The sequence below is a fragment of the Carcharodon carcharias genome, chromosome 10 (assembly GCF_017639515.1).
Source record: "Carcharodon carcharias isolate sCarCar2 chromosome 10, sCarCar2.pri, whole genome shotgun sequence".
Lineage (NCBI taxonomy): Eukaryota > Metazoa > Chordata > Chondrichthyes > Lamniformes > Lamnidae > Carcharodon > Carcharodon carcharias.
The window spans coordinates 56,526,591-56,539,093 of record NC_054476.1 but is presented as its reverse complement, the minus strand read 5'-3'; the positions used below and the strand labels follow the sequence as shown (position 1 = coordinate 56,539,093).

At 35.6% G+C, this 12,503-nt stretch overlaps 1 protein-coding gene across 33 annotated transcripts in view; it reads right to left on the bottom strand.

Moving 5' to 3' along the window:
* Positions 1–12,503, bottom strand: part of tnnt3a (troponin T type 3a (skeletal, fast)) — a 75,613-nt gene that overhangs the window by 39,526 nt on the left and 23,584 nt on the right. For 16 of the 33 annotated variants that reach the window (XM_041197914.1, XM_041197917.1, XM_041197916.1 and 13 more), the window contains one exon: positions 8,676–8,699. The exons of the other annotated variants lie outside the window; for them this stretch is intronic. In XM_041197914.1, coding sequence (XP_041053848.1) covers positions 8,676–8,699 — 24 coding nt within the window. The remainder of the gene's footprint in view (positions 1–8,675; positions 8,700–12,503) is intronic. 33 annotated transcript variants of the gene reach the window in all.

Below are 12,503 nucleotides of genomic sequence, written 5' to 3'. Positions count from 1 at the left end.
AAAAATGCTCATAGAAGATCCCTGTTTTCACCCCTAACCTGAGCTAAGTGCTCCCAGTTAGGGCACAACTTAGGACATTACAATTGACCACAGCATCCTAAACTAGACAGAGAAAAGTCAGCCAGAAATCCCATTCAATGACTTCAGATGGAAAGTGCACATGTGGGAGGATCAGGTCAGAACAGGATTATATATGGTTGCAATGATTTATCTGACAGGCTGACACTCACTGCCCAGGTTCACACAAGTAGAATGGCCACACAGGCAACATTCAAGAGGCCTGCCAGCATCCATGGGGCTTGGTTATTAGGGCATGGTTAAATAGCCTGCTAACACTCACTGGCAAGGCTTGAGTTGAAGAATGGCTTCGAGCATCATTGCAAGGACTTTGCACTTTCTGGCAAGGAGAGAAAACTGGAGGAAGCTTTTTTTAAAAAATCCTTACATTTTGGAAGTTATGATGAGAGAACTCTTTAGCACCCAATCCAAAAAACAAAATGTAACAGACTTTAAAAGCATATTTAACAAGCTACAAGATGCAACTTGATCAGACAAAATACAGAAGGAGCGAAAACTCAAAAAATAATGAAGAGAGTAGGTGGAAAGGGAAGACAGGAAATTTCCATGAGCCAGAACTTCTCTCTATTCGTAATGGCAGCTGTGCAGACTTAGTGTTAAGAGAATAACCATCAAATCCAAGCTGAGTTTGCAGTTCAGCAACTGACACTTCCAACCTCCGAGAAATACTGTAAATAATACTGCCACACATTTTTAAAAATATATAAAATAAGAAAGAATTCAAGTATTTTTGAAAAATTGATAATGATATTAATTCAAAATCAGTACAATTACAGAGTAAAATATTAAATAAATCAACATTAAAGCAGGGAAAGTAATATGTAAAAGAATATATGGAGGCGTATTAATTAAGTGAATTCTGAACGACAGAACATTAAAAAAATTGCTGGCAATTGTTGAAGTAGTTCATATAGGTATACTTTAGATGCCATCGCCGTCTATACACATAAACACACACACATACACACGTAGAATGTACAGAATAACTTAAAATAACAGATCTTTATTTAAAATATATTTTATGTATTACTCTGTCATTGCAACTAATCAACTTAATAGAAATGTTATTGATTTGCCACATAGTTCACATAAGTAAGTTACATATGCATACAGATGCATAATAAGGTAAGAAGTTCAATCAACCACGACACAATAAGTGACTGCAATCACTCTGCTAGATGCCACATTTTGACTGACAACACAGCGGTCAACTGATATAAAGGAATACGCCAGAACCTTCAACAATGGCAGGGTGTAATACGAGCGTGGTTGAATCAGCCGACCATTATACAGCCTGCCCGCTTTTCCATTTTACTTCATTAAAACTTAGGCTTTTTTTAAGAATCAGCATGTTTGTAAAAACTAAAGTTGTGATTCAATTGCAAATAATATAAAACCATTTCTCTGTATTCTTGCAATACCATCTGCCATTATTTTTGTTATCATTATAATAATTTAAAATAAACTTTAGCTTAAGTACAGACAGCCTTTCTAATAACTTGTCTTTTTCAATTTTTAGCCCATTCAGTGATCAACTACCTCCTCTTTTGCTAGCCTCGTCAGAAATAAAGTTTAGGGTTGAGTTTAATTTGCCAAAATGGGTGATAATGAGAAAGAGGCCACTAAAAAAGGAGGTGGCTAAGACACTGAATAGGCTAAAAATGATAAAGAGGAGGTATTATAAAGGCTGACTGTACTTAAAGTTGATAAGTCATCAGGACCAGATGGGATGTATACAATGCTGCTAAGGGAAGTATGGATGTAAATTGTGGTGGTAAAAGCCATAATTTTCCAATCATCCATATGTACAAGATTAATGCTAGAGGACTGGAGAATTGCAATGCTACACCCTTATCCCTGGGTAAGGATAAACCCAGCAACTACAGGTCATTCAGATTAACATTGGTGGTGGGAAATCATTGAGAAATGATAATCCAGGACAAAATCAACCGTCTCTTGGAGAACCTCTTCTGAAAATGGTGTTAGCGTGTAGCAAGCTGAAAAGCAGCAGTGCATGGAATAGAAAGCCACAGGTGGAAAAGCAGAAAAGGAACAGTATTGACATAAATATGTTATAAAAGTTATATCAGGAGAAACCAGTGTATAATTAAAGAAAAATCTGCACAAGAGCAAAACACCACACCCTGGCACCATTAACACAACTTTCACTGCAATTCACTTCAGGATGCACAAATACCATCTAATTGCTGAAAAAAGGACAACTTTTTTACACATGAACCCAAACAAAAAAAAAATCACAAGTATCATTCCAACACCCTTAAATTCTTGACATTTCAGGACATTTAGGGTGAGTTGAATGCTAACTCACCCTAAATGGAAATTTTTTTAAAAGCAGAAACATTTTCCTGTTCATTGATATTAAGTTTAATATTGAAGCTTTTATTGCAGAAATTCTTCTAAAAGAAATCTATTTACTGATGTATCATGAAATGATATAATATATAATATTTGATTGGCATATGGCCCAAGGCAGCAGGCGTAATCTACACCATTCTTGGTTGGGTTACAGCAGAACTTTTACCTTCATTGCCTTTGAATTGGGAAAACAGTGTGAATAGTAAAAGTCCACATTGAATGACACTACCAGAGGTGAAAAGAATAGTCGAAAGTGTTGAATGAATGAGGAAGCAGTGACTTCTAAATGTCAAAGTGGATTTTGAAAATCTGAAGATTGTAGGATTAACAGATTTTTAAGAATTAGGATTGTGAATTTGTGAACAATTATAGTTACAATGGAATTCATTTAAAATCACTTTTGACAAGTTGACCTTATGAAAAAGTCCAACCATGCTCAAGATCAAACTTTTCTAACAGTTCGAAAGCATTTCCATTCACTGTGAAATAACACAATCAAGATTATTTCCAAAACATCAAAACCTGGTTACAATTAAAACCTTAGAGCTACAAATTCACCCAGCACTCACTTACAATTATATTTTTATTTATATTTCCAAATTCAAATCAATGTTGAAACGATGATAAATGCAAATACCTTCAATAAGTATTTTGTTACTTAAGTCTAATTGGTTCTGACACTGCACTTTTACAAGCAATCTCTTTGTTCTGGTGACAACCTAAACACACTCAATATAAGTTTGTAGCAGGAAACCAATATAAACATTTCTTCTTGAAATTAATATGGAAGGGGTTAACCTATCATCGCATTAACTGCCAACCTATTGCAGATATCAGAATTTGCCATTCCTTCGTTAGTCAATTCACGATGTAAATAAATTTATACAATAGCCTATTTCAAAGGTTATCTGTTACTTTTCCTTATGTTTAAGTGAATGCAGGCACTAGATACTTAATAGCCCTCAGCACTAGTCATGCTGTGATTTGACTTAAAAGTTGGCACAGCATTATGCAGATTTGTTTGGTCCTTTTTTTGTACACAGTGAAAACATAACACCTGCAACAAGATCCACTTTTTCAAAAGGCAATTAAGATTTGATTTCAAGACAGTTCCATTGCATTTGTCATTTAGCAGTCGTATGTTTATGTCATATTCTGGCAAAAAGATGGGTTTGTATCCTCGGAGATGTGCCCAATGAGTTCCACAGTTTCATTCTCCCCAATGAACTAAGCAGGGTAAGGGGAAATTATAGAAAAACTGAAAGAAAATTTTCTTTGATGGTGTACGTTAAGAGGCAACTAAAAAGAGAGGGAGGAAACACAGTGGGTAAATTAGGTATTACTGAGAGGCCCCAGGCTGAATGTCTGGCCCTTGCTCAATCAGTCAAGCCTCAGGCAGGTAGCATTACAGCTGTTCCCAATAGCATTGAGCTAGGCACAGGAAAAATGTCAACCATTGCTTCCCACTAGCTTCCCACTTCTGATCCTATCAATAAAGTCTGCTGTTACTCCATGTGTAAATGATAGGTGAAGGCAAGTTTAGGTTCTGCTGTGATGCTCTCCAAAGTCAAATAATCGGTCAACATATCCTGCCTAGGCTCACATATGAAGAAAGCTGCTTGGGCAAGATACAAAGATACTGATAGAACTTCGTAGCCATAGCTCAGAAAAAAATACTGAAGTGCTTGCCCTTCATGATATTACAACATTAAGAGTGCTGGAATTGTGTTGTAGTGTTAACTTATATAAGTAAAAGATGGCAGTGGGCAAAACAAAGAGAAATTGGGAATCATCATCATTATCACCCCCGTGATGTTCATGATGTTCTGTAATCCAACACCAGAGATAATAGATTAATCGCAGCAAACTCAGTCTTCATTACTTACACTGCCTTCACCATGGGCATCAACTACAAGATTCCCTACAAACGTCCTGGACCATTAGCCAACTGTAAACTGGAGAAGCTAAAAATGCTCATAGAAGATCCCAGTTTTCACCCCTAACCTGAGCTGAGTTAACTGCCCCCAGTTTATGCACAACTTAGGACATTACAATTGACCACAGCATCCTAAACTAGACAGAGAAAAGTCAGCCAGAAATCCCATTCAATGACTTCTGATGGAAAGTGCACATGTGGGAGGATCAGGTCAGAACAGGATTATATATGGTTGCAATGATTTATCTGACCGGCTGACACTCACTGCACAGGTTCACACAAGAAGAATGCCCACTCAGGCAACATTCCAGAGGCCTGCCAGCATCCATGGGGCTTGGTTATTAGGGTATGGTTAAATAGCCTGCTAACACTCACTGGCAAGGCTTGAGTTGAAGAATGGCTTCGAGCATCATTGCAAGGACTTTGCACTTTCTGGCAAGGAGAGAAAACTGGAGGAAGCTATTTATTTTTTAAATCCTTACATTTTGGAAGTTATGATGAGAGAACTCTTTAGCACCCAATCCAACAAAACAAAATGTAACAAACTTTAAAAGCATATCTAACAGGCTACAAGATGCAACTTGATCAGACAAATAGAGAAGGAGCAAAAACTCAAAAGTAATGAAGAGGGAAGGGGGAAAGGGAAGACAGGAAATTTCCATGAGCCAGAACTTCTTTCTCTTCGTAATGGCAGCTGTGCAGACTTATTGTTAAGAGAATAACCATCAGATCCAAGCTGAGTTTGCAGTTCAGCAACTGACACTTCCAACCTCCGAGAAATACAGTACATAATACTGCCACACATTTTTTAAAAATTATAAAATAAGAAAGAACTCAAGTATTTTTGGAAAATTGATAATGATATTAATTCAAAATCAGTACAATTAGAGATTAAAATATTAAATAAATCAAAATTAAAGCAGGGAAAGGAATGTAAAAGAATATATGGAGGCATATAAATAAGTGAATCCTGAACAACAGAACATTAAAAGAATTGCTGGCAATTGTTGAAGTAGTTCATATAGGTATACATTAGATGCCATTTCTGTCTATAGACATAAACACACACATACACACACATAGAATGTACAGAATAATTTAAAATAACAGATCTTTATTTTAAATATATATTATGTATTACTCTGTCATTGCAACGATCCAACTTAATAGAAATGTTCTTGATTTGCCACAAAGTTCACATAAGTAAGTTACATATGCATACAGATGCACAATATGGGCAATCATAAGATAAGGAGTTAAATCAATCACAACACAATAAGTGATAGCAATCACTCTGCTAGATGCCAAATTTTGACTGACAACACAGCGGTCATCTGATATAAAGGAATACGCCAGAACTTTCAACAATGGCAGGGTGTAAAACGAGCGAGGTTGAATCAGCCGACCATTATACAGCCTGCCCAGTTTTCCATTTTACTTCATTAGAAGTTAAGGTTTTTTTTTAAGTATCATCATTTTTGTAAAAACTAAAGTTGTGATTCAATGGCAAATAATATAAAACCATTACCCTGGATTCTTGCAACACCATCTGCCATTAATTTGTTATCATTATAATAATTTAAAATAAACTTTAGCTTAAGTACAGACAGCCTTTCTAATAACTCCCCTTTTTCAATTTTTAGCCCATTCAGTGATCAACTACCTCCTCTTTCGCTAGTCTCATCAAAAATAAAGCTTTAGGGTTGAGTTTAATTTGCCAAAATGGGTGATAATGAGAAAGAGGTCACTGAAAAATGAGGTGGCTAACACAGTGAATAAGCTAAAAATTGATAAAGTGGAGGTATTATAAAGGCTGACTGTACTTAAAGTTGATAAGTCATCGGGACCAGATGGGATGCATCCAATGATGCTAAGGGAAGTATGCGTGTAAATTGTGGTGGTACCAGTCATAATTTTCCAATCATCCATATGTACAAAATTAATGCTAGAGGACTGGAAAATTGTAATGCTACACCCTTATCCCTGGATAATGATAAACCCAGCAACTACAGGTCAATCAGTTTAACATTGGTGGTGGGAAATGATTGAGAAATGATAATCCAGGACAAAATCAATAGGCTCTTGGACAACCTCTTCTGAAGATGGTGTTAGCGTGTAGCAAGCTGAAAAGCAGCAGTGCATGGAATAGAAAGGCACAGGTGGAAAAGCAGAAAAGGAACAATATTGACATAAATATGTTATAAAAGTTATATCAGGAGAAACCAGTGTATAATTAAAGAAAAATCTGCATAAGAGCAAAACACAATGCCCTGACACCATTAACACAACTTTCACTGCAATTCACTTCAGCATGCACAAATATCATCTAATTGTTGAAATAAAAGACAACTTTGTTACACATGAACCCAAACAATAAAAAATCACAAGTATCATTCCAACACCCTTAAATTCCTGACATTTCAGGACATTTAGGGTGAATTGAATGCTGAAGGCAATCAACTCGCCCTAAAAGGAAATTTTTTTAAATGCAGAACCATTTTCCTGTTCATTGATATTAAGCTTAATATTGAAGCTTTTATTGCAGAAATTCTTCTAAAAGAAATCTATTTACTGATGTATCATGAAATTATATAATATATAATATTTGATTGGCATATGGCCCAAGGCAGCAGGCATAATCTACACCATTCTTGGTTGGGTTACAGAAGAACTTTTACCCTCATTGCCTTTGAATTGGGAAAACAGTGTGAATGGTAAAAGTCCACATTGAATGACACTACCAGGGTTGAAAAGGATAGTAGAAAATGTTGAATGAATGAGGAAGTAGTGACTACTAAATGTCAACGTGGATCTTGAAAATCTGAAGATTGTAGGATTAACAGATTTTTAAGAATTAGGATTATGAATTTGTGAACAATTATAGTTACAATGGAATTCACTTAAAATCAGTTTTGACAAGTCGCACTTACGAAAAAGTCTAACCATGCTCAAGATCAAACTTTTCTAATAGTTCGAGAGCATTTCCATTCACTGTGAAACAACACAATCAAGATCAATTCCAAAACATCAAAACATTAAAACCTTAGAACTACAAATTCACACAGCAATCACTTACAATTATATTTTTATTTATATTTCCAAATTCAAATCAATGTTGAGACCATGATATATGCAAATACCTTCTATAAATATTTTGGTACTTAAGTCAAATTTGTTCTGACACTGCACTTTTACAAGCAATCTCTTTGTTCTGGTGACATCCTAAACACACTCAATCTAAGTTTGTAGCAGGAAACCAATATAAACATTCCTTCTTGAAATTAAGATGGATGGGGTTAATCTATTATCTAATTGACTGCCAACCTATTGCATATATCAGAATTTGACGTTCCTTTGTTAGTCAAATCACAATGTAATTAAATTTATACAATAGCCTATTTCAAAGGTTAACTATTACTTTTGCTTATGTTTAAGTGAATGCAGGTATTAAATAGCCCTCAGCACATATCATGCTGTGATTTAATTTTAAAATTGGCACAGCATTATGCAGATTTGTTTGGTCCCTTTTTTTGTACACAGCGAAAACATAACACCTGCAACAAGATCCACTTTTTCAACAGGCAATTAAGATTTGATTTCAAGAGAGTTCCATTGCATTTGTCATTTAGCAGTCGTATGTATATGTCATAATCTGGTAAAGAGATGGGTGATCCTCGGTGATGTGCCCAATGAGTTCCACAGTTCCATTCTCCCCAATGAACTAAGCAGGGTAAGGGGAAATTATAGAAAAACTGAAAGAAAATTTTCTGTGATGGTGTATGTTAAGAGGCGACTAAAAAAAGAGGGAGGAAACACAGTGGGTAAATTAGGTGTTACTGGAATGCCCCAGGCTGAATGTCTGGCCCTTGCTCAATCAGTCAAGCCTCAGGCAGGGAGCATTACAGCTGTTCCCAATAGCTTTGAGCTAGGCACAGGAAAAATGTCAACCATTGCTTCCCACTTGTGATCCCTATCAATAAAGTCTGCTGTTACTCCATGTGTAGATGATAGGTGAGGGAAGTTTAGGTTCTGCTGTGATGCTCTCCAAAGTCAAATAATCTGTCAACATGTCCTGCCTAGGCTCACACATGAAAAAAGCTGCTTGGGCAAGATACAAAATTACTGATAGAACTTGGTAGCCATAGCTCAGAAAAAAATACTGAAGTGCTTGCCCTTCATGATATTACAACATTAAGAGTGCTGGAATTGTATTGTAGTGTTAACTTATATAATTAAAAGATGGCAGTACGCAAAACATAGAGAAGCTTGGAATCATCATCATTACCTCCCTCGTGATGTTCATGATGTTCTGTAATCCAACACCAGAGATAATAGATTAATCACAGCAAACTCAGTCTTCATTACTTACACTGCCTTCACCATGGGCATCAACTACAAGATTCCCTACAAAAGTCCTGGACCATTAGCCAGCTGTAATCTGGAAAGCTAAAAATGCTCATAGAAGATCCCAGTTTTCACCCCTAACCTGAGCTAAGTGCTCCCAGTTAGGGCACAACTTAGGACTTTACAATTGACCACAGCATCCTAAACTAGACAGAGAAAAGTCAGCCAGAAATCTCATTCAATGACTTATGACGGAAAGTGCACATGTGGGAGGATCAGGTCAGAACAGGAATTATATATGGTTCCAATGATTTATCTGACCGGCTGACACTCACTGCACAGGTTCACACAAGAAGAATGGCCATTCAGGCAACATTCAAGAGGCCTGCCAGCATCCATGGGGCTTGGTTATTAGGGTATGGTTAAATAGCCTGCTAACACTCACTGGCAAGGCTTGAGTTGAAGAATGGCTTCGAGCATCATTGCAAGGACTTTGCACTTTGTGGCAAGGAGAGAAAACTGGAGGAAGCTATTTATTTTTTAAATCCTTACATTTTGGAAGTTATGATGAGAGAACTCTTTAGCACCCAATCCAACAAAACAAAATGTAACAAACTTTAAAAGCATATCTAACAGGCTACAAGATGCAACTTGATCAGACAAATAGAGAAGGAGCAAAAACTCAAAAGTAATGAAGAGGGAAGGGGGAAAGGGAAGACAGGAAATTTCCATGAGCCAGAACTTCTTTCTCTTCGTAATGGCAGCTGTGCAGACTTATTGTTAAGAGAATAACTATCAGATCCAAGCTGAGTTTGCAGATCAGCAACTGACACTTCCAACCTCCGAGAAATACAGTACATAATACTGCCACACATTTTTTAAAAATTATAAAATAAGAAAGAACTCAAGTATTTTTGGAAAATTGATAATGATATTAATTCAAAATCAGTACAATTAGAGATTAAAATATTAAATAAATCAAAATTAAAGCAGGGAAAGGAATGTAAAAGAATATATGGAGGCATATAAATAAGTGAATCCTGAACAACAGAACATTAAAAGAATTGCTGGCAATTGTTGAAGTAGTTCATATAGGTATACATTAGATGCCATTTCTGTTTATAGACATAAACACACACATACACACACATAGAATGTACAGAATAATTTAAAATAACAGATCTTTATTTAAAATATATTTTATGTATTAGTCTGTCATTGCAACGATCCAACTTAATAGAAATGTTCTTGATTTGCCACAAAGTTCACATAAGTAAGTTACATATGCATACAGATGCACAATATGGGCAATCATAAGATAAGGAGTTAAATCAATCACAACACAATAAGTGATAGCAAACACTCTGCTAGATGCCACATTTTGACTGACAACACAGCGGTCAACTGATATAAAGGAGTACGCCAGAACCTTCAACAATGGCAGGGTGTAAAACGAGTGAGGTTGAATCAGCCGAGCATTATACAGCCTGCCCTTTTCCATTTTACTTCATTAAAAGTTAGGCTTTTTTTTTAAAGTATTTTTAGAGAAACTAAAGTTGTGATTCAATTGCAAATAATATAAAAACATTACTCTGGATTCTTGCAACACCATCTGCCATTATTTTGTTATTGTTATAATAATTTAAAATAAACTTCAGCTTAAGTACAGACAGCCTTTCTAATAACTTCCCTTTTTCAATTTTTAGCCCAATGATCAACTATCTCCTCTTTTGCTAGCCTCTTCAGAAATAAATTTTAGGGTTGAGTTTAATTTGCCAAAATGGGTGATAATGAGGAAGAGGCCACTGAAAAAGGAGGTGGCTAAGACACTGAATAGGCTAAAAATTATAAAGAGGAGGTATTATAAAGGCTGACTGTACTTAAAGTTGATAATTCATCAGGACCAGAGGGAATGCATCCAATGATGCTATGGGAAGTATGGATGTAAATTGTGGTGGTACCAGTCATAATTTTCCAATCATCCATATGTACAAAATTAATGCTAGAGGACTGGAGAATTGCAATGCTACACCCTTATCCCTGGGTAAGGATAAACCCAGCAACTACAGGTCATTCAGTTTAACATTGGTGGTGGGAAATCATTGAGAAATGATAAACCAGGACAAAATCAATAGACTCTTGAACAACCTCTTCTAAAGATGTTGTTAGCGTGTAGCAAGCAGAAAAGCAGCAGTGCATGGAATAGAAAGGCACAGGTGGAAAAGCAGAAAAGGAACAATATTAACATAAATATGTTATAAAAGTTATATCAGGAGAAACCAGTGTATAATTAAAGAAAAATCTGCATAAGAGCAAAACACGACGCCCTGACACCACTAACACAACTTTCACTGCAATTCACTTCAGCATGCACAAATATCATCTAATTGTTGAAATAAAGGACAACTTTGTTACACATAAACCCAAACAAAAAAAAAGTCACAAGTATCATTCCAACACCCTTAAATTCCTGACATTTCAGGACATTTAGGGTGAGTTGAATGCTAAAGTTAATCAACTCGCCCTAAATGGAAATTTTTTAAAATGCAGAAACATTTTCCTGTTCATTGATATTAAGCTTAATATTGAAGCTTTTATTGCAGAAATTCTTCTAAAAGAAATCTATTTACTGATGTATCATGAAATTATATAATATATAATATTTGATTGGCATATGGCCCAAGGCAGCAGGCATAATCTACACCATTCTTGGTTGGGTTACGGAAGAACTTTTACCTTCATTGCCTTTGAATTGGGAAAACAGTGTGAATGGTAAAAGTCCACATTGAATGACACTACCAGGGTTGAAAAGGATAGTAGAAAATGTTGAATGAATGAGGAAGTAGTGACTACTAAATGTCAACATGGATTTTGAAAATCTGAAGATTGTAGGATTAACAGATTTTTAAGAATTAGGATTGTGAACAATTATAGTTACAATGGAATTCACTTAAAATTGTTTTTGACAAGTTGCACTTCCAAAAAATCCAACCATGATCAAGATCAAACTTGTCTAACAGTTCGAAAGCATTTCCATTCACTGTGAAACAACACAATCAAGATCAATTCCAAAACATCAAAAATTTAAAAGCTTAGAGCTACAAATTCACCCAGCACTCACTTACAATTATATTTTTATTTATTTTTCCAAATTCAAATCAATGTTGAAACCATAATATATGCAACTACCTTCTATAAGTATTTTGGTACTTAAGTCTAATTTGTTCTGACACTGCACTTTTACAAGCAATCTCTTTGTTCTGGTGACATCCTAAACACACTCGATCAAAGTTTGTAGCGGGAAACCAATATAAACATTTCTTCTTGAAATTAATATGGAAGGGGTTAATCTATTATCTAATTGACTGCCAACCTATTGCATATATCAGAATTTGACGTTCCTTTCTTAGTCAAATCACGAAGTAAATAAATTTATACAATAGCCTATTTCAAAGGTTATCTATTACTTTTGCTTATGTTTAGGTGAATGCAGGTGTTAGATACTTAAAAGCCCTCAGCACTAGTCATGCTGTGATTTAATTTAAAAGTTGGCACAGCATTATGCAGATTTTTTGGTCTTTTTTGTACACAGTGAAAACATAACACCTGCAACAAGATCCACTTTTTCAACAGGCAATTAAGATTTGATTTCAAGAGAGTTCCATTGCAGTTGTCATTTAGCAGTCGTATGTGTATGTCATAATCTGGTAAAGGGATGGGTTTGTATCCTTGGAGATGTGCCCAATGAGTTCCACAGTTCCATTCTCCC